Source organism: Chaetura pelagica, unplaced genomic scaffold (assembly GCF_000747805.2).
Source record: "Chaetura pelagica isolate M959 unplaced genomic scaffold, ChaPel_1.0 scaffold612, whole genome shotgun sequence".
NCBI lineage: Eukaryota > Metazoa > Chordata > Aves > Apodiformes > Apodidae > Chaetura > Chaetura pelagica.
Genome location: NW_009952448.1, coordinates 919 through 23,023, shown reverse-complemented (window position 1 = coordinate 23,023; position 22,105 = coordinate 919). Strand labels below are relative to the sequence as shown.

At 50.8% G+C, this 22,105-nt stretch overlaps 1 protein-coding gene across 1 annotated transcript in view; it reads left to right on the top strand.

Annotated features, from left to right (window-relative positions):
- The window catches only part of SMARCC1 (SWI/SNF related, matrix associated, actin dependent regulator of chromatin, subfamily c, member 1), an 85,661-nt gene extending 69,902 nt beyond the window's left edge, over positions 1 to 15,759 (top strand). Inside the window, exons 25-27 of the mRNA XM_010008543.1 lie at positions 330 to 588; positions 13,411 to 13,587; positions 15,674 to 15,759. Of these exons, the coding sequence (XP_010006845.1) occupies positions 330 to 588; positions 13,411 to 13,587; positions 15,674 to 15,759 (522 nt within the window). The remainder of the gene's footprint in view (positions 1 to 329; positions 589 to 13,410; positions 13,588 to 15,673) is intronic.
- Positions 15,760 to 22,105: the final 6,346 nt, after the last annotated feature.

Below are 22,105 nucleotides of genomic sequence, written 5' to 3'. Positions count from 1 at the left end.
CCTAGCAAATCTCCTTGGGTTTCTGTTTCCCTTGTTGCAACACACAGAAGATGAGGGAAAAACACAGTTTCTTCTAGAATTGTGTTGCAGGCTGAATGCTCTGCACAGTACTCATTGAGTGATGTGTTGGTTGTGTTACCCAGAGATTCTTTAGAAGAAAAGAAGGTGAATTCATCTCTTCCAGCTGGAAAATGACCTGGACACTTCACCAAAACCTGCAGGAAATCAGACAGATCTGTGTCAGCAGGGGAGACGTTTGATTTGCAGAAACACGTTTAAAATATGTAATTCATAACTATGTCCTTTGCCTTTTTCCACCCCCCCTGCAGCTGGAGCAGCAGAGGCAGCAGCTTCTGACCGAACGCCAGAACTTTCACATGGAGCAGCTGAAATACGCGGAGCTGAGGGCGCGGCAGCAAATGGAGCAGCAGCACAGCCAGAACCCCCAGCAGCCTCACCAGCACCCCGGGGGGCCTGGCATCACCCCCCTGGGGGCACCAGCACATCCAGGCTTACTGCCCCACCAGCAGCCCCCGCCCTACCCCATGATGCACCACCAGATGCCACCGCCTCACCCGCCGCAGCCCGGTAAGAGGCAGGAGCAGAGAATGCCCTGATGTTCATCACTGTTGGTAACAGTAAAAGCAGAGGGAGAGTCACTGCCAGGAGGAACTGCAGGTGTAACAGGTGCTCTGTGTTGTGTGGTGGTTTATAACAGTGCTGCTTACAAAACAGAAACACAGTTGGCTGGAAAGAGGAGCTCTGCTTGTAATAGAGCTTCAGTTTACAGCTCCTGGTCCTGGACCAGAAGGGCAGATGGAGTCTGGGGAGATGTCTTAACAGTGTGGATCAATACCCAAAAGGAGGGGAAGAAAGAGGGAGCTGGGCTCTTCACAGAACCATTGGGTCCCAGACTGGTTTGGGTTGGGAAGGACCTTAAAAATCATCCAATCCTACCCCCTGCCATGGGCAGGGACACCTCCCAGCAGCCCAGGCTGCCCCAAGCCCCATCCAACCTGCCCTTCAGCACTGCCAGGAGAGCAGCTTTTGTCCATTTTTAACTGCTTGACCAGAAACCATTCCAAAAAGACACAGTCAATTATTAGCTGGAAATATTTTGGAAGATCTTGTCTAGGTTGTTGCTGAAGGAGCTGAAATGTTGGGGGTGTTGATCAAAAATAGGATGTGGCAACAGAAGGGCTGCAGGAGCTTTTGTCTCAGGAAGGGACCCATGTTAAGTGTATGGTTTGGAAAAGTAGAATTGCTTAGTAAACCAGCAGGGTTTGCAGAAGAGCATGAAAATGGGAGGCATCTAATCCAACTGTGTGTATCTCCACACTGGTAAAACTTGGTGGAAGCAACAGATGCAGAGTACTGCTCACTGGAGAGGAAGGGAGGAGTTGGAGGTCTTGTGATAGGAGTGCTGAAGTTCACTGTCATTTTAAGAGTCCAAAGCTAGTTCCATGATGCACGTGTGGGTGAAAAATTAATGCTGATACATTCTGGGGAGCTGCTTTGCTGAATTGTACTTGGGAGTGTGGTAAGATGGGATCTGGTTTTTAGATTCAAATTGTATTTTAGCTCAATCTGTCTGTGTCTGTATTGACAAGGTCTGTTCACAGCAGAATGGGGAAACACTCTGTGGGCTGGAGAAATGGCCAAAACAGATGAAAGGGGGGAAATCATGGTGTGTCATTAGACTGGCTCTTACTTACAAGCTGCTCTTGAGACTGGAAATGTAACAAGATGAAGTGCATTGTTGTGTTCATGGGGGGACTAATGGAGCTTGATTTCTAACGCACCCACAGCCTTGGTTCCCATAATTCTTATGACTTCAGCCCCCCATCAGCACCCAGGCCCCCTGTGTCCCCAGTGATCCCTTCTAGGGTGCACTGGGGGGAGTGCAGGACAGTGTTAATTACTCAGTACATCTCCTTTTCAAATTCAATTGAAGTTGATCAATAGATTGACTTTTCCAGCACCCCTCCTGCTGGAGGCTGGCAGACTGAGGGGTGAGGCTCAGCACTTTGTGAAGCATCTGGTGCTGCCTCACACCACACAGAGACAGGACCCAGGGTCATGCCTTTTATCATCTGACAGTTTGATATTTTGTGAAGGGGAGAATTCAGAGTCTCTGTGAGAGTTTGAATGCAAACCCCTCTGCTTCATCCACCACAGCCCAACTGATCTTGCCTAGAAAGCAAACTGATCTCTTTTCTTCAGGCTCTCCAGTGGAAGCTTTTTAGAAAGGCTTGGAAAGTCCACAAGTGCCAGAGTTTCTTGGCTTCATAGTTTGGAGTTTTGTATAACCTGAGGGCACAGGGAAGAAGTGGGAAAGTTCAGAGTGAGTTCAACAGACTGAGCCTGCCTGGGGCTGTGTGTGAACAGTAACAGGGAGGCCTCAGTCCCCAGGGGTAGTGAGTCACCAGTTGACCTCCTTTTCTGTTCAGGTAGTTCAGGGTTCCCAGAATTTGACTTTCCCCCAGAAATCAGCAGATCATCACAGGGGAATCTCTGCTGGAAAGGTCTGTGTTGAGCAGCAGATGGGAAGTTAGTGTCTCCAGAAATCCCCATGGCCCACTGAGGCAGGCAGCAGTTGGCTGTGCTGTGCACACCCCCACCTAATTATTTATGCTAAAAAATAATCCCTTATCACTTAAAATCCTTACAGCTCCTTGTTGTGATAATCCTTATTGTAACAAGGCTTCTGTAGGGGAACCTGCAGAAGGATCTTTAATTTATTTAGGTTGCCCAGGGAAGCTGTGGCTGCCCCATCCCTGGCAGTGTTGGAAGGGCAGGTTGGATGGGGCTTGGAGCAGCCGGGGCTGCTGGGAGGTGTCCCTGCCCATGCAGGGGTGGGACTGGGTGGTCTTTTAGGTTTCTTCCCACCCAAACCAGGCTGGGATTCTGTTATCATTCTGTGTTGAATCTGTGATAAATACTAGAGTAATTCCATCATATCTTATGTATTTTCCTTACCTTCCCATTTTTAGGGCATTTATAGTGTGTTTATAGGGCTTTTATGTCTTGGCGTTTTGATAGTCCCTTCTTGGCATGTCAGACCTGTACATCCCTAGAGCAGCAGCAATTTTTGCAGTTTGATTACAGATTCAGAATCCTTTGAAACAAGCTCTTGAAGCTCAGCTTGTTGTTCACACCTCTCCAAGTGCCCTCACTGTGTGCCTGCCCAGGAGTCTCCTGCAGTCTTGGTGGAGATGCCAACATGTGGAGGGTGTGAGGAGGTGAATTTCTGCTGGGGAGGGCTGAGCTGCACTTGCAGAAGAAAACTGGAAGCTCTTTTTTGCTGTTCTTAGTCCTGTAGATGAAGCTCTGGCTTGATGTGCTTTTGTAAGAAGGAGGAGCTGCTTTCTTATCCAAGTTCTTAACTTCTCCCCAGTGACAACCTGCTGTCCCTGAGGTGGCCAGTGCTAAGAAACCTCAGTGATAAATACCATGGTGTAATTCCTGATTGAGGTGCAAGGAGGTTCTTGGAGCCCTAGAGAAGTGCCTGCCTGCTGGGCTGTCTGGCAGCTCCTCGGGAGGAGCTGAGCAGGTCAGTTTGCAGTCAAGAAAAATCCCAAACCAACCCAGCAGTAAATGAGAAGCACCCGTGGGCAACCTTCCAACACAGCCCCGAGGGGAGCTGGAGATGGAAATACCCTGCACCATTTCCTGCTCAGCTGCCTGGTTTTAACTCCAGACTTTACCTTGGTTCTCACTGATGTTTTCAAACAGGTTTCTGACCTTAATAGTGACTGAAAGTGTAACTGTTGGCTCAGTAGACCATGAACAAAATGCTAAGTCTGATGTCTTTAAAGTGATTGATGAAAGCTGAAGAGATGGTAGGAAACAAGAGTGATGAAAGGATCTGAAAAGGCATTTATAAATGGAAGGGGAGAAAAAGAAATTCCTACTCCCTGCTTCTCTGCATCCAGAGACAGCAGCAGTTAAGCCAGGTCTCTTAACTGAAAGTTAATGGTGAAGGGCTTTCCAGAAAAACGTTGTTTAGCTTCACTGTCAGTCTCTGGATGCACTTGGAGAACATGGTTCAAGTGGGACAAGGAAAAGAGGGGTCAGTGGAGGATCAGTCTGGGCAGAGCTGGTGAACATCTCCAGCCCAGGGTCAGCCTTTGCAGTGAGCTGCTTTCCATCAGCATGGCCACATCTGGTGCTGCTGGACTGTAGGATTCCTTGGGATGTGCTGCAGAGCTGAAATAAGTCCAGAGGCCAGTGCCCATGAGCAGTTTTGGGGAGAGAGAAAATGGATCCAGCAGAGCTCCTCCAGAGAGGAGAGCTCCTGGAGAATCCTCCTTCAAGCAGCAATTGTCCAGTGGACACTCCACATCACACAGCAGGGAGGCTTCCTAAAAGGATTTGCTGCTTCTCCCATGGCTGTTCTTTCTGGGTCCTTTTGCTGGTTGTAGCAAGCAGCAAGGCTGGGTGGTTATAGAGCTTTGAGTCTAACCACCTGAAATGGAGATTTGGGCTTGAACAACCTGTCTTCTGGGCTGCATCTAAAAGGCATGGCCAGCACTGAGCTGCACTTGCAGAAGAAAACTGGAAGCTCTTTTTTGCTGTTCTTAGTCCTGTAGATGAAGCTCTGGCTTGATGTGCTTTTGTAAGAAGGAGGAGCTGCTTTCTTATCCAAGTTCTTAACTTCTCCCCAGTGACAACCTGCTGTCCCTGAGGTGGCCAGTGCTAAGAAACCTCAGTGATAAATACCATGGTGTAATTCCTGATTGAGGTGCAAGGAGGTTCTTGGAGCCCTAGAGAAGTGCCTGCCTGCTGGGCTGTCTGGCAGCTCCTCGGGAGGAGCTGAGCAGGTCAGTTTGCAGTCAAGAAAAATCCCAAACCAACCCAGCAGTAAATGAGAAGCACCCGTGGGCAACCTTCCAACACAGCCCCGAGGGGAGCTGGAGATGGAAATACCCTGCACCATTTCCTGCTCAGCTGCCTGGTTTTAACTCCAGACTTTACCTTGGTTCTCACTGATGTTTTCAAACAGGTTTCTGACCTTAATAGTGACTGAAAGTGTAACTGTTGGCTCAGTAGACCATGAACAAAATGCTAAGTCTGATGTCTTTAAAGTGATTGATGAAAGCTGAAGAGATGGTAGGAAACAAGAGTGATGAAAGGATCTGAAAAGGCATTTATAAATGGAAGGGGAGAAAGAAATTCCTACTCCCTGCTTCTCTGCATCCAGAGACAGCAGCAGTTAAGCCAGGTCTCTTAACTGAAAGTTAATGGTGAAGGGCTTTCCAGAAAAACGTTGTTTAGCTTCACTGTCAGTCTCTGGATGCACTTGGAGAACATGGTTCAAGTGGGACAAGGAAAAGAGGGGTCAGTGGAGGATCAGTCTGGGCAGAGCTGGTGAACATCTCCAGCCCAGGGTCAGCCTTTGCAGTGAGCTGCTTTCCATCAGCATGGCCACATCTGGTGCTGCTGGACTGTAGGATTCCTTGGGATGTGCTGCAGAGCTGAAATAAGTCCAGAGGCCAGTGCCCATGAGCAGTTTTGGGGAGAGAGAAAATGGATCCAGCAGAGCTCCTCCAGAGAGGAGAGCTCCTGGAGAATCCTCCTTCAAGCAGCAATTGTCCAGTGGACACTCCACATCACACAGCAGGGAGGCTACCTAAAAGGATTTGCTGCTTCTCCCATGGCTGTTCTTTCTGGGTCCTTTTGCTGGTTGTAGCAAGCAGCAAGGCTGGGTGGTTATAGAGCTTTGAGTCTAACCACCTGAAATGGAGATTTGGGCTTGAACAACCTGTCTTCTGGGCTGCATCTAAAAGGCATGGCCAGCAAATCAAGGGGGGTGATTCTCCCCCTCTGCTCTCAAGACCTTCCCCCGGAGTATTGTGACCACTTCTGGAGACAGTTGGGGTGTTCAGCCTGGAGAAGAGAAGGCTCCAGGGAGACCTGAGAGCAGCTTCCAGTGCCTGAAGGGGCTCCAGGAAAGCTGGGGAGGGACTTGGGACAAGGGCAGGGAGGGATGGGAGCAGGGGGAAGGGTTTCCAGCTGGCAGAGGGAGCTGGAGCTGAGATGGGAGGGAGAAATTCTGTGCTGTGAGGGTGGGGAGAGCCTGGCCCAGGTTGCCCAGGGAAGCTGTGGCTGCCCCATCCCTGGCAGTGTTGAAGGGCAGGTTGGATGGGGCTTGGAGCAGCCTGGGCTGCTGGGAGGTGTCCCTGCCCATGCAGGGGTGGGACTGGGAGATCTTTAAGGGCCCTTCCAACCCAAACCATTCTATGAATCTATGGTGATTCTGTGAAATAGAGCTCTGGGACCAGTTTGTTGGTTTTTTTTTTTCCCTTGGGCATGGGCACTGATTTCAAACAAGCCCCTCTCCTAGCTCATTGCCCACTTTTTTTTACTTTAAGATCATTTTGACTGAGCTTATTTTGTTCTTTCCCCCAGAACAAAGATGTCTAAAATAGGAAAATAAAACTGGATTCCAATTTCACCGTGCCAAGCTCTGCCTTGTAACTAAAACAGGGAAGAAAATTCCCAGTGTCTTCCTGTGTCTCCAGCCTTGCTGCTGGTTGGACCATTTGAAGCACATTATTGATTTCTTTGTGCACTGTTCTGATTATCTGTGCAATGCTAAGTGCCCTGCTGGAGTGATACTGGTGATGTGTAACGTGAGAAACTCCCTGGGATTCTTTTGGGAATAGAGAGAGATGTATTAATAGCTGGTATTAATTAACTCTTCCCTCCAAAGGGGAATTTGCAGTGAGTAAATAATTTCTGACCCAAAGCAGAAATGGAATAAGGTCAGGATATGTTTTCCACTATGGCTGGATGAGTAACTTTAACAACCTTTTCCCCCCAGTCTGTTTTGCATCATTTTCTGTCAGTGGTTGAGCTGTTCCAGAGAAAGCTTCACAAGTGCCCCTGGGCTGGTGGATTTTCAGGGAAGTGGTGTGCATTTCATTATTTAATACTCGTGGCTTGAAATGGAGCTACTGGGTTGACCTCGTTATTGGACTGGTGGCAGTTCCAGGGCTTTTTGGTGTGTGTAAGGATTTTGGATTTCCCTTCCTTTAGGTGAATGTTTTCTAAGAACTGTCAGTGCTTCCTTTTTATCCAGGGCACGTTCTGACGTGCTGGCAGGAGACGTGCAGGGACAATCAGACAAAAGGCTGGGAAATGTGTTTGCAGTGTTGGTCCCTGGTGCCATAATATGTGTGTAGTTGTGGATCTGCAAGGTGTTGGTGATACAGAAACATCAAAGCCACGTTGGGTGCCCTCACTATGTCCTTGACTATTTGAAAACCTGCCTGGGGACGAGGCATCCTGGGGCTGGAACACAAAATAAGAGCCAACCAGAGAGCAGTGATTCCTCTGAGGATGCTGGATGATATTTTGGTGCCTCCACTGCACAGTCTTAACATCTGCAGAGCTTCTCCAGCAAGTTTGAGCTGCTCCTGACTCCTTACCAGAATGTATTATTGAAGGTGCATTAATATTTGAAGGTTGCTGGTGCTGCCCTGCAGCCTGGTTGTCCTTCCTGGTGTGACACAACTTCTCAACAAAGGATCTTCCATCATATGTGTTTTGTAGAAAAATAATGGTGAGTCCCCAGGCGTGGCTGTCAGAGCCTGGCAGGGTGCAGCCCAGCGTTGGGATGCTGCTGCCTCCATCCTCAGCAGAAATGCAGGATGCCAGTGAAGTGGAAATGCTGCCTCTCCCCCGAGAGGCGATGCTAAATGAGTTCTCGTGGTTAATTATTCACAGTTCCTGGCTCTGGGACTGTCTGCTGCAGTGCGTGCCGGGGAGGACGTGCCGAGGAGAGGACGTGTCAGGGAGGGTGGCCAGAGGTACAGATTTCTGCTCCTTCCAAAAATTGTTCCTGGTGGGAAGGAGCTTATCTCGCAGTGCATTCCCAGGAGTGATTCTCTTCTTCCCATTCCAGGAATGTGAAATAACACAGTAGTAGGAGAACGAGATTCCAGCACAGCAGTTCCTCTCCAGAGAGCAGAGGAGTGCTGGAGTGCAGCCAGCTTTTCCCCCTGCTCCAAAATCCCATCTGCCAAAGGAGGGACTCCCTGCACATCGTGCTGCCAGCGTTGCCAGGTTTTCCTTGGAATGGTGACCAGGGAGGGAGGTGCAGGAGGGGCTGAAGGGCTCCAGGCTTTGAGCATCACGCTCCGGCGGCTGCTGCAGCGAAACAAAAACACTGAAACTGTTTCCCACTCCAGTGCTCCTCAAGTGGCTGATTTAATAGAGGTGGAGACGTATTTAGTAAAGATAAATACCTTGGAGATCCTTTAAAAATCATTCCTCATCCATTTCACTGAACGTGGCTCAGCAGTGGCAGGTTGGTAGTAGTGGAACGTTTCAGGGCACGTGTCAGGAAATGTCTACAACCTCACACGTGGAAGGGGCTTTTTTTTAGTCTGCTAAATCTCATTTTATTGAACCTTTTGGCTTTATCTCTTCCTGCGTCTGCTGCTTTTAAGCTCTGCCCCTTATGTAGGTCACACTTCCACATTTTATGCTTGAGCTGCTGTCTTGAAGCAGGATCTCTTGTAAAAGGAAAGAAATGTATCATCTCTGTAGAAATAGGGCTTCATTTTTTGCCACAGTAGTAGCAGCAATTTTCTCTTGCTTAAATCCCACTTAGCTTGGGTGTTGCTTGATTACTGCTCAACTTGAGCATTTTAAAGTTGAGTCTGTGATAGGATTGTTCCTCTGCAAGCACCTTAAGCTACTTTTAAGATAAAATTTGTACATTCCATGTCAGGAAGGCAAAAAAATGGACAGCCAGCCCTGTGCTCAAACTGAGGAGCAGCTCAGCTTCTGGGGGTCTTCAGAAAAGGTGAAGTGCCACTTACTGATAAATCTCCATCATTTAAAAGGGGGGGGGGAAGCTCTCCAGACTCCTTGGTTCAGGTAGGAGGGTGCTTCCCCCCTTAGCATCATTATGAGATTTGTAGTAATGAACACTTGGAATTGATGAAGAAACAACATTTCAAAGTTGATTTAATTTCTGTTTAGTGGTTGATTTTTAATGTAAAACATTGCCCTTGAATCTTGGCATTCCTGTGGATTTCATGGCCTTTCTCTCCACATCTTGCTCAACATTAGAGATGAGACCTCCTGTGAAGCCACTCGGCGTGTCGTAAGGCTGATCCAGCTTCATGTGCTGCAGAAGAGGGTTTTTTTAATATTAATCACTTCATTAGTGCAGAGGGAATCCTGTAGGCATGTGGGGTTGGAAAGAGGATGCCCAGGTTATGCTTGGAGAGGCTGAGGCTCCTGTCAGGCAGCTCCCAGGCTGGGGATTTCTCAGTTCCCAGCTTTCCTGGTCTTCTGAGATCTGCATTTTCCCAGTTTTTACATTTTTATTTCCAAATCAATCTTAATTTTGCCAGTGAATAACACCCCTCATCGTTGTATCTTTGCTATCCCTTTGCTCCAAGGCCCTCTGTTTCTTTGGGCCTTATTTTGTCTCCAGTTTCTTGGCCAAGTTCAGCTCCTGTCCCCAGCACCTCGAGTTGCCTTCTATCTGCCTTTGCTTCTGAGCTGCAATTCTTTGGGTGTTTTGGGGGGCTTAAAAAAAAAGAGGGTTTCATTAAAAATCTACTCAAGCCAGGGTTCTTTATGGCATGAGAGCAAAAATACTATTGCTCTATTCTCCAGCAAATGGGACTTCTGAGGAGCAGGTTGTGAGTCTGTCTCCTGGGTCAGTCCCCTTAGGTGTGTGATAAGCTGTCATCTCTTCCCCCATGCAGACTTGCTCCCTGAGGGGCATTACTTGTTTGCCAGAGTCTCTACACTGAGTCCACGTTTCTATTAAATATCATTTCAAGTTCACTAGGAGACTATAAACTGACCAGGAACGTGCAGCTTATCAGGACAGTGAGGCAGGTGCTCAGATCCCCTCCTTGCCTCGGCAACAAAAGGGACCCATGGGGATCTGTCTCCTATTGTGGGCTCTGAGTCTGTGTTTGCAGAAGCAGCTGCTGAAGATAAAAGCTGCTTCTTGCACAGCTAAATGGAGAAGAATGTGAATTTTTCCTGGAAAGTAACTTCTTTGAGTTGAAGAGGTGAGGACGTTGCCCCCGTGCAGCCGCCTGCTCCAACGGGCTGTGCTTCCCAGCAGGTCTGGTCAGGCTGAGCTTGTCCCTACCCCAGCCTGCTTTCTGCCTTCAGGGATGGAGAACTCCTTGCTTGTTGTCTACGTGCTCTGCTCCTGTTTGAAGCTCCAAGCTGAAGTTTCATAGGAGCTCAGCACTAGTACAGAACTGATTACAAAGCCTACAGAAGGTCAGGTTTGGGCCATTTCAAACCCAGTTGTGTTCTGGCTCTTGATGGGACTGATCCTGCAGCTCTTGACCCACTTCTAACACCAGTAGATGATCATGTTGTTAAGTCTCAACCATGTCCTTAGGTCTTGGCCATGGCTGGTAGTTGCTTTGGGTGATAATGTTCCTGTGTTGCCTGCCATGCCCTTCTGCCCACTCCTCATCTTGGAGCGAGCTGGAGCAGAACAGATGCCCAGATGCCAGCAGCAGTAAATTCATGCCTTGTCTGCTGTAATCTCCAGTATGATCTGCTCATCCACCTGAGGGCCAGGTGGCCAGGCTGGAGAGCTCAGCCAGGCTGGGGGAACGGGCTGGCTGAAGCCTTGTGAGATCCAACAAGAATAGATTTTATAAGGACTTGTTGTAAGGGCACGTAGCGATGGGACAAGGGGGAATGGCTTTAAACTGGAAGAGGAGAAATTTAGATTGGATGTTAGGGAGACATTTTTTGGTGTGAGGGTGGTGAGACTGGCCCAGGGTGCACAAGGAAGCTGTGGCTGCCCCATCCCTGGCAGTGTTGAAGGGCAGGTTGGATGGGGCTTGGAGCAGCCTGGGCTGGTGGGAGGTGTCCCTGCCCATGGCAGAGGGGTTGGAACTAGAAGATCTTTAAGGTGACTTCCAACCCAGAGCCTGTGATTATCCTCCTCCACCACTCAGCAGTTGTTAGAGCACAGCTGGAACATGAGAGGTTTCAGCTGGATATAAGGAGGTCAAGCACTGCAACAGGTTGTAGAGGAGTAGAGGGAGGTGGTGGAGTCTCAATTCCTGGTGCATTTAGGAAAAGCCAAAGCCCTGAGCAACCTGCTCTGACCTCAGAGCTGACCCTGCTTTGAGAGGACATTGGACCGGAGACCTCCTGAGGTTCTCTTACAGCAGAGGAGGGGAAGGCACATGGGTCATACTGAGGAACATCCACCTCAACTTGCCTACAGAAAGGAAACCAGACACTGGAGCTCTTGTGGTGTGTAGGACTTGGTCACCTCGAGTTACTCACAAAGGCACATCATGTAGTTTTAGGAAATGTCCCAAGTTTCCTCCCTCCTTTATGATGCTGAGGATTCCGAGGGGCTTCTTTAAAAAAACCTTCATCACCAGAGCAGAAAATATGTTGTTAATGCTGGGGACAAAGGAGAGGATGAAAGGCTCAGATCTGTGCAGCTTTTCTGGTTGGTTGGCTGCTGCTCTAACGGGTAGTGCTGGAAAGGGCAGGAAGTGCCCTGAGGAGCAACGTGGGGGAGGCAGCCAAAGTGCTCTGCTTCTGGGGGGCTTGAGAGAGCTGATGGTTTCTGTAGAGCTTCATGGCAGCTGTTTGCAGGCTCCTGTGATCAAGCAGCATCAGGTTGGCCCATGGACCTCTTCCTTGCATGACCAGGAGCTCCAATATCATGTTTTCATATTTTGATGCTTCAGAGTCCCTGTGGATATAGGGTTCAGCACCACCAGGCCCATGTGGAGCAAGTTAATCTACTTGTGTTGTGTTTTTTTTCTTTTTTAACCATTGGTCAGTAGATGTTCCTGCATGCTTGGAGTGCCCTTCTGCAGAAGGGCAGTGGTGGAGAAGGATTTGAGATGGTTGGTGGAGTTCACCTCTGTCAGAGTGTGGGGTGTGACCATCAGGCTGAGTTGTCTGTAGTGTAGGGAGTTTCAAAAGGGCAAGTTTTGCTTCTTGACCACCAGGGTTACTTTAAAGTGCAGATCATTATTCTTCTAGGCCATAAATTCCCAAGCATCAGGGTGCAGACTAGTCCACTCTTCCCTCTGAAGCTGCTGCATCTCATGTCCAGGCTGTGCAGGTGAACCTGTATGGTCCTACCTCTGACTGGAGGACATTTGCCAAGGGCTGTAACCTGCCTCTTTCAGGCAGCAGCTGCTGAGCTGGTGCAGTTCCCTGACATCCTAGAACGTGGAAGTGACAGATTTCAACCAAATATTCCTCAAAGCTTTTGTTCTGAAGCTGAGCTGAAGGAAGAGTTCCTCATCTTTGTGCCCAAGTGTTGAGTCAGCCCCCAGTCCAGAGCTCCCACTCCCTTGGCTTTGCTCTGGTGTGACAGTGAAGCTCTTCCTGTGTTCACAGCCTTTCGTTTTTTTGTTCAAGGGTTCTGTCATCCCACTTTATTCCACATCATTGCCTGGGGTTTGGGGTGGAACAAGCTCTTCTGGAGGAAGCCTTGACGATCCACGCCTAATAGCTGCTTTTCCAGCTAAAATACTGTACCTTTATTTAAGTGTAGAAAAGTAAATGTAATTGGATTATGCAAAATAATCTCCTCAAATGAGGTTTTAAAGCATCAATCAGCAAGTTGTGGGTGCCTGAAGCAGGGGGATCCCAGTGGTTCCTTCGTGCAGCTGAAACATGAAGGTCTCTTATGGAGCTGATCCATGAGGGAGACCCACTGGAACCCTCCTCACGTCAGAACAGGGGGGTTTATAGTGGCAGTGCCTTTACAGCCCAGTTTTTAACTCTGTGTTTTCAGTTCTCCCATTAAATGAATCCATTAGACTTCACAGCTGCTCTTTTTCACCAAGGCTCTTACTTTGATGCCTTCTCATTCTACTGCAGTTTGTTCCCTGTGCCTTCATTTAGGTGAAGGGGTTCAGTAAAATGTTGGGGTTGGATTGTGTTGCCTTCCTTGTGCTTCCTGTGCTGCTGCTTCTGAGAGGTGACAAGGACCCCGTGGTTCTTCCTGAGGGGAATGTGTTGACTCTGAGGGGATGAAAAGGTGTTTCCTTCAGTGCTTGGAGCATGTATGGAGTTGGCTCTCGTGCACAAGACTCTTGTTGGAATCATGGAATGTGTTGGGTTGGAAGGGACCTTTCAAGACCATCTAGTCCAACCCCCTGGAGTGAGCAGGGACATCTTCAACTAGTTCAGGTTGCTCAGAGCCCCATCAAGCTTGACCTTGAATCTCTCCAGGGATGGGGCCTCCATCACCTCTGTGGGCAACTCTCTGGGTGTTTCAGCACCCTCATAGTAAAGAATTCCTGTTCTACTGGGCATCTGGAAGGTGTTTCTTGATGCTTGGAGAATTAGACTCTGTTTTCCCCTCCTTATCTCTTCCATGTTTCACCTGAGTCTCATGATCATGTCTCTCCTCTTCTCTTGCAGGTCAGATGCCAGGACCTGGCTCCATGATCCCTGGACAACCCATGCCAGGCCGGATGATGCCAAGTGTGTCAGCCAACATCCATCCAGCCAGTGGTGGTCCCCCCCCACCTGGCATGTCCCCCATGTCAGGGAATCTCATTGGACCTCGTGTTCCTCTCGCAGCTCCCAACGGCATGTGTAAGTGCATCTGCTGCACAGAACATTTTCATTCCACCTGGGGTGGCTTTTCTGTTGCTTGCAAAAGTCATTGTGGTTGAAACCCCTTGATCTGCTGCAGGAATAATAGGATCTGTGCACACTGGCAGCCCAGGGCTGGTGCCAGAGGTGTGCTTGAAGCTTTAAGTGCTTCTCTCCCCTCTAGGCATCTAAACGTATAATCCATTGTCCTTTATTTTATTTATAACATCCCTTATTTTATTTATAATGGCACTAAAGCTCTGTGGTCATCATCAAAAACCTCTGTCTGGACTGAGGAAGAATGCACAGCAGAGGTTTGGGAATTAACTGTAGCTGAATCCTTACACAGTGGAGGTGAGAGTATCATTCAGCTCAATGCCTTCCTGGAAACTGAGCACTGTGAAATTAAGGAGAGGGGGAGTCCTGATGAGGAGGAAGCAAAAGGTTTAGTGGGAATGTTCCTTACATGGTATTCATACCTCCACCTCCAAAAATGAAGCTGATTTATGCCAGCCAAAAAGTCTGAAGTCAGTAGCCACTGGGGGAACGTGGTTTGAATGGGGCCAGACTCAGAAACCCTGGTGGGTTTCTGAAAGAAAAGCTGGTGGGGCTGGAGCAGGATCCTGGGTCCCAGGTTCCTCAAGAAATTTGCCTGTATTAGTTGCAGCCTGGGACAAGCTGCTGCTCTGCTCCAGCACCACCAGTCTTACCCCAAAATGTTAGAGTAACTAGCACCAGATGGGGAGGAATTGTGATCCCTTGTAGTACCTCTCAAAAAATACCTGGGAAAACCATCCCATTTGGGCTTCAGCTGAAGGTGTTGCTGAGTGCTGACCCATCAGAGTGAACCTGAAAAGCTGCTTTGCTCCTTCTGCTGCTGCTCCAGCTTTCCTTAGTTTTCCTGCCCTTTTTCTGAGCCTCTGCCACTGGGAATATCTGATGTCAGGTTGTATTCCTGCTTGCTGTGTTCCCTTACCTTAATTTCTAGGGTTTTTTCTCTCCCCTACTGAGCAAGTCAGTCATGTTCCATTAGCATCTCCTCTCTGCACAAAAGCTGCCCTTTTGTATCCTTCATTTCTTTCCTCCCACTTGGTGCATCTGTGGATTTCTCTCCTTTAACCTACATATTCAGAGCTTAAGTGCAGGCTCTGGCTGTAGAAGGTGCATTGTTCCATCTACTGTAAATACAAAAGAGCCATCATCAGGAGGTTGGAGCACAGAGCTGGGAGATGAGAAATGCTCGTTCCAGCTCTGGAAGTTGCTGGATGTGAACTTGGCCAGGTTCTGAGCTGTGTGCCTCACACTGCTGGGAGAAACAGGGATGTTCTTTTCCTCTGCTGGAGTCCACGCAGTGCTTGGTGGTTGAAAAGCTCAATGAAACACTCAGTGAAGCTCCATGTGGAGCTTAAAAGTTGGAGAAGCTGCAATGATGGTCATTTCTGGGGCCAGTCCTTCCTACTTTCCCCTTGGATGGATGTGTCTGGTGTGGCTTATAGACACCTTGGCCTTGGGTTCCTTCTCCACTGTCAGCCCCTCCTGTGCTTGGCACTGGGGAGGGGGCACCTGGAATGCTGGGCTCAGGTCTGGGCCCCTCAGGACAAGGAGGACATGGAGGGGCTGGAGCGTGTCCAGAGAAGGGCAAGGGAGCTGGGGAAGGGGCTGGAGCACAAGTGTGAGCAGGAGCAGCTGAGGGAGCTGGGGGTGTCCAGCCTGGAGCAAAGGAGGCTGAGGGGAGACCTGCTGGCTCTGCAGCTGCCTGAGAGGAGGTTGGAGCCAGGGGGGTCGGGCTCTGCTCCCCAGGAACAAGGGATGGGACAAGAGGAACCGGCCTCAAGTTGTGCCAGGGGAGGTGGAGGTTGGATCTGGGGAACAATTCCTTCCTGGCAAGGGTTGTCAGGGCCTGGCCCAGGCTGCCCAGGGCAGGGGGGGAGTCCCCATCCCTGGAGGGGTTTCCAAGCCCTGGAGATGGTGCTGAGGGACATGGGGCAGGACTGGGGGAACGGGTGGGCTGCATGATCTTACAGGGCTTTTCCCTCCAGAAGGGTTCTGTGGTCCCTGCTCACTGTTTCTCTGCTGGTTTTTGCAGATCCCCCTCCGGCCCAGCCGCCCCCACCAGCAGAAGGGGTGACCCCCCCTCCAGCAGGAGCCCCGCCGGCCTCGGCCGCTCCCTAAGCAGCCCAGGAAGAAGGAACTTCTACAGCAACATAGTGGTGACCAAAAATGAAACTCCTCAGTTACCTTCTGTTCCCTTGGGAGGCTCTTCCCTCCCACCGGCCGTGTCTGTGCACACCCCCCCTGCAAGCACATGTACACACAGTCTGTCCCCCCCTCCCCACACCGCTGTGACCTTGGCAGTGCTCAGCATTCCTTTGGGAATTCCTTCCAGGCAAGATGCCAGTGGTGCCTCCATGTTGCTGCTGGGGAGTCCTTCACGCTCTGGTCTGCTTGCCTTTCAGCCTGGGCTGGACTCTGGTTTCTTCCATCTTGGTGTTTTGAGCTTTGGGTTCTCCCGGGGAGGGTAAGAAGCGAAGGCCTTGGCTGAGCTGCTGGATGCAGCTCCTGCTCCCCCTGGGCTGGAGTGTTTTGGGCTCTCCAGGTAGAGCAAAGCATCAGGATGGGATCCCAAACCAGTCTGGTGAGCAGAGAAGGAAAACCGGGCCGTGCTGCTGCAGAGAAGGTGCAGAAATGCCAGCCCTGTCTGGGTGCAGATCCCTGGTCACTGAGGACACGGCCCCATCCTGGGCTGCCTCACTAACTTATTAAGGACAACGATCCCAGTTGAACAAACCCACTTGCTGGTGGGAGTTTTGCTCCAGTTCTTAGCTTTCTTTTGCCTTTGAAGGTGGTAGTTGAGCCTTCCCTCTGAGTAGTTTGGTCCAGTAGCCCAACTGAGGAATAAAACCATGATTTGTAGTCCCTCTTTTTGGAACATATACTTTTTACTTTTTAAAATGAACAAAACACACAAAAAAATTTAAAAAATAATAAAATAAAAAAAAAGTAGATAGTGAAGAAGTGCTGGAGTGGGGGGTTGGGGTGGCTGGGGTGCACAGGCCAGAGCTACCTCCTGTGGATGGCTGAGGGGGCAGAGTCAGCAGCTGTGGGATGGGACAACTCGGGTGTCAGGGGTGGTAGGGAAGGGACCAGCATCAGCCAGCAAAGCTGGGAGCTCTGGTTGAGTGAGACCCCCTGACCCCCAGGCTGCCACCATTGCTGGTTTGCTCCTCAGTGGTGACTGCAGGAGCAAGTCACTTTGCTGGTTGTGGTCTGGGTTCTCCACCCTGTTCCTCATGTCAGAGGGTTTGACAGGTCTCCTTGCCAGGGGCTGGAGATTGCTTGCTGAATTAAAGAGCAGCTTTGATCACCCAGGGCGAGGTGGTGGGGCCGTGCTGCTGCAGAGAAGGTGCAGGAATGCCAGCCCTGTCTGGGTGCAGATCCCTGGTCACTGAGGACACGGCCCCATCCTGGGCTGCCTCACTAACTTATTAAGGACAACGATCCCAGTTGAACAAACCCACTTGCTGGTGGGAGTTTTGCTCCAGTTCTTAGCTTTCTTTTGCCTTTGAAGGTGGTAGTTGAGCCTTCCCTCTGAGTAGTTTGGTCCAGTAGCCCAACTGAGGAATAAAACCATGATTTGTAGTCCCTCTTTTTGGAACATATACTTTTTACTTTTTAAAATGAACAAAACACACAAAAAAATTTAAAAAATAAAATTAAAAAAAAAGTAGATAGTGAAGAAGTGCTGGAGTGGGGGGTTGGGGTGGCTGGGGTGCACAGGCCAGAGCTACCTCCTGTGGATGGCTGAGGGGGCAGAGTCAGCAGCTGTGGGATGGGACAACTCGGGTGTCAGGGGTGGTAGGGAAGGGACCAGCATCAGCCAGCAAAGCTGGGAGCTCTGGTTGAGTGAGACCCCCTGACCCCCAGGCTGCCACCATTGCTGGTTTGCTCCTCAGTGGTGACTGCAGGAGCAAGTCACTTTGCTGGTTGTGGTCTGGGTTCTCCACCCTGTTCCTCATGTCAGAGGGTTTGACAGGTCTCCTTGCCAGGGGCTGGAGATTGCTTGCTGAATTAAAGAGCAGCTTTGATCACCCAGGGCGAGGTGGTGGTCAAGGCTTGACCCAGGAGAGATCTCCCAAAGAATCTGAAACCCACAGAACCACTTAGACCATTACAAAAAAAAACCAATAATCATTTACTTTGAAGAGCACTCAGGTGATTGCCTCAAGGATGGGGATGGTTGAACTTCCCAGGTCCCATGAGTGTGTGGAGTTACCATTGCTGGGCTGCCTTGGTACCTCCCGTGCGTAGGATCCATGTTTTCCACCAGGGAGCTTGGAGAACCCACAGTGCCTACAGCAGAGGTCAGGGCTGCCTGCCTTCTGCCTCCCACCAAGGAACTTCTCCCCCCATGGTCCCTTTCCCTCCAGGATCTTTGGGGTGAGCACGGGATTTTTCTGGTTTAGAAATAACCTCAGGTTGTTTTTAGCGTGATCAACTTCAGATCTACAGGATCCAGATGGAGACTTATTTTTTACTGTACTAGGGGTGATCCTCCAGAGCACCTGGATCCTTGACACCGTCGTGTTTCTCTAGAAACAAAACATGTGCTGACTTTTTCATCTGATCCTCTGTACAGGCCCCAGTTTTATTCCTGCAGCACAGCCACCCGATTTTGTGAAATAAATAATAATAATAAAGTGGTTTTTGTACAAACCTGGTGCTGCTTTGTCTGGAGCCTCTTTTCCCTCCCGGCGTGTCGGGGATGAGCTGAGGACTGTTGATGAGATCTGGGACTGGTTTTGGGGCTGCATCTTGACTACAGCAGAATGAATAATGTAAATGCTGTGACTTGTTTAATTCAGATGCCTCTTCAGATCTTTTGGTGTCTGCCACAGGGCTCCAGGGACTTCCAGGATAGTTTTCCTTTTTGATGAAACTGAAACAGGGAATTCAATCTGGATTATATCCTAAATTCTCCTGCTTCTTCTCCAGGTAAAGGCTTTTTTTTTCCCTTGAAGAAACATTCCTGGGCATCCTGGACATGTCCCTTGTTCCCTGATGCTGAAGAAGAAAAAGCTCAGGGGTGGAGATGTGCCCCCAGGTCCAGAGCACCCCACAACCACCTCATCCCCTTGGCTGCCTTGGCAGCTGTGGGAGGTCCCTAGGGCCAGGGTCTTCTGCTGGACCCTCCCTTGGTGGGCTCTCAAGTTCCCCCTCATCCCATCCCTCCCTGCCTTTGTCCCTCCCCAGCTTTCCTGGAGCCCCTTCAGGCACTGGAAGGTGCTCTCAGGTCTCCCTGGAGCCTTCTCTTCTCCAGGCTGAACACCCCAACTCTCCCAGCCTGTCTTCATTGGTCACAGTGTCGATTCTTGAACAGGTTTTTCTGTGTATGGGCCTTCAGACTGTTGCAGTCATAGAGGAGGGCTAAGAACAGGCTGTTGTCTTGGCAGAAATGAGGAGTGAAGTTGGGGGGGAGGTCTAGAGGGAGTTGAGGACCACGATTCTGATGTCTGAATGTTGAATCTCTGAAAGATGTGGTGGGAGCCAGTAGAGAGAAAACTGATCCCTCAAGGCGTGTTTAGGACAAAGCTCTAAACTCCTCTGAGCTGCCTCAGTGCCCACAGGCCAAGGCGATGGGGGGGTCAGTGGGAGCCTCCCTGCTCAGCTTGTCCAAAACCTGTGCTGTGTTTGCTGATGCTGCTGGGCTGGGGTCTGCATCTCCATCTGAATCCTGCTGTGCCCCCAGAGAAGGGAGGTCTGGTGGGCAGGTTTCCTTTGCCTTGGGACCGTGGACCAGGACCAGGTGTTCCCACCCCAACTGTGCTTGTCTCCACTTCCTAAAAAGACCCCACCCCTCCCGGGGTGGCTGTGTCCTGCCTGCTGGTACCAGCTGCACCTCCTAGTTCCTAAAAACCTGCATTCTCTTTATTTTTTTTTCCTGGCTGACTTAAAGCCAAAGCTGCACGTTGTGGCACCGAAGGGGTTTGTTGGGTGTGAGGCTGGGAGGGTGAGTTGTCCTCCCACCTCCTTGCTTCAAGAAAAAGGAAAATTGACATGGATTTGGTGAGGATTTGAGTGGATCTGGGTGACCTGCCAAGGTCCCTTGCTCGGCTCTCCAGGAACACTGTTGCTCTTTGTCTGGGCCTGCTCTCCGTGTGGGAATTTCCCTTTCATTGGAACCTTCTGCTGCTGCTGGGGGTCACAGCACAGGGACCCTTTTCAGCTGCTCCTGGAGCTCTTGGGCAGTGGGATGTGGCCTGAAGGCTGTAACAGGAAACCAGGAGTGAGGGTTTGGGAGTTTTTTCTCCTAAATGCCCCGTTTTCTCTCCTTACATAGTGATGTGTGATGGGAACAACCTTCAGAGGCAGCATCTCTCTGGCATGTTCCCAGGTTTCTCCCACTGGGATGTTCAGTGGAGCTGGTGGTCACCATGTGCCAGCACTGAGGTTGCCCACCCAGGTCTGTGTCACTGAGCTGAACAGGATCCAAGGGGAGGAGCAGTGTTCCTGCATCTGGCCTGTGGGACCAGCAGGTGATCTGGTGGATGACAAGCTGGACCAGCCACTTCCACAAGGCATGTTCAGGGATGCCCCTGAGGGACATCCCCTTCCCAAGCACTTGTCCACATGAGCCACCAGATCCCTGCAGGATACATTTCATGGAAGTCCCTTGTTCTGCTGCTGGGGACCAGGATGCTGTAGAAGGCACTGAAATGGAGACAGGTCCTGCCTTTGGAGGGTGCTCAACGTGGAGCTGATTCTCCCCTGCTATAATTTTGGCTTCCAGATGCAGCAAAGTCTTGGAGGTCAGTGACCTGTGGACCTGTCGTGAGAAGGACAAGGTGTGTGGTCACCACTCCGTGCACCACCAGGGTTCAGCTCTTCTGCCCTCCCAAGCTTTTTTCCTTCATTTTCTGTTGGGTGAAGTGGTGTCTTCAGGCTGGGTCCTTAACTGTGCAGCAGCTGCTTGGACTGGTCCTGGCTCCCAGTGGTAGGGAAAGGAAAACCTGGAAGTTAAAAAGCACTTCTGAAGTGCCTCTAGTGCCCTCTTTGCAAAATGGCAAGAACTGACCCGGTTCCTTGAGCTGGGAGGGAGGTGGGGAAGATGCTGCAGCTCCAGCTGCCTCCCCCCAGGCCCTGACAGTTTAACCTGGCACTCCCTGCAGACCCTGTCAATGTTCACACACACAAAAGGTGTTGAACACAACCGGTGGCTGCTGTGCTTGGTCCTCGGGACATGGTGCTTGGTGCTCAGCCCTCAAGGCCCAGCTGAGCACTGGCTCTTCTCCCCCAGCAGCTCAGGCCCAGTTCCCTCAGGTTCCTTCTTGGCCTCTGCAGCTCAGAGCTGTGATGTTCTGGTGTTGAGCCTCTCCCACCTCGTCCCCCTGCAGCCCCAGAGGGACGTGGCTCAGACCCAGCTCAGCAGGGAGAGCACAAGGGCCTTGTCCCTCCAGCAGAGCCCCTGGCTGCTGGGACAGTGGGGCTCTACCTCCCCCCCGAGCCTGGTTCTGCCTCCACAACATCAAATCATAGAATCCCAGATGGTTTGGGTTGGAAGGGACCAGAAAGACCATCCAGTCCCAACCCCCTGCAGGGACAGGGACACCTCCCACCAGACCAGGTTGCTCAGCCTTGATCAAAACTGAGCCGAACACATCAGCTCCTTGTCCAGACCAGGGAGGGTTGTTCATTTGGAAGACAACAGGTTGCTTATCCCTCTGCCCAGAGGTGGGAGAGGCCCTAGAGGGCTCCAGCAGGGCCGGGCACGTGGGGGTTGCAGCTCCATGGAGCTTTGCCCACTGCTGTTCCTGCCATCCTCAGCATCACCCCCATCCCTGGGACTTTGGGTGACTGATGGTGGTTCTCAGGCTGGGGAGCAGTCATGGTGTGGGGCTGGTACGTGGTGGGTGATGTTGAGATGTTTTGGGGGTGTTGAAGGTTGCAGGCAGCCCAGGGAGGAGGCTGAAGGTGGATTTTGAAGTCTCGGGGCTGAACCTCCCTTCAGCCATGGGTGTCACATTGGGGCTCCTCACCCTGGAGCCACACCAGCCCCAGTCAGGGCAAACCTGTCCTAAAATCCTGCCCTAAAACCCCACCTGGCTGAGCTCAGCTTGACCTTGGGCTCAGGCTCAGGGCTGAGCTTCCAGAGAGGGAACTGCTCCCGTGTCCCAGTGAGTGGTGCCTGCACTGGGGTGGAAACACTGAGCTCAACTATCAGCTCAGGGCAGCGTTCCCTGGGATTGGGACTTCTCTGCACTTCCCTGATACTCGTTAATCTGAAAAAAGCAAATGGAGAAGTGGGTGGTGTGAACATCCCTGGGACCTGGGTGAGGGGGGAGGATGTCAAGCCTGGCTGAGGGGAGGTGGTGGGGGAAGCAAAAGCTGGTGGAGAAGTGCTGGCCCCAGTCTGTCCTGCCCCTTCATCAACTTCCCGGCATTCCCAAGGTCGGGATGCAGCCAGTGTGGGTGCTGGGGGCACGGTCCTGCCAGGCTGGTGGGCAGGAGCTGGTGAAGATGA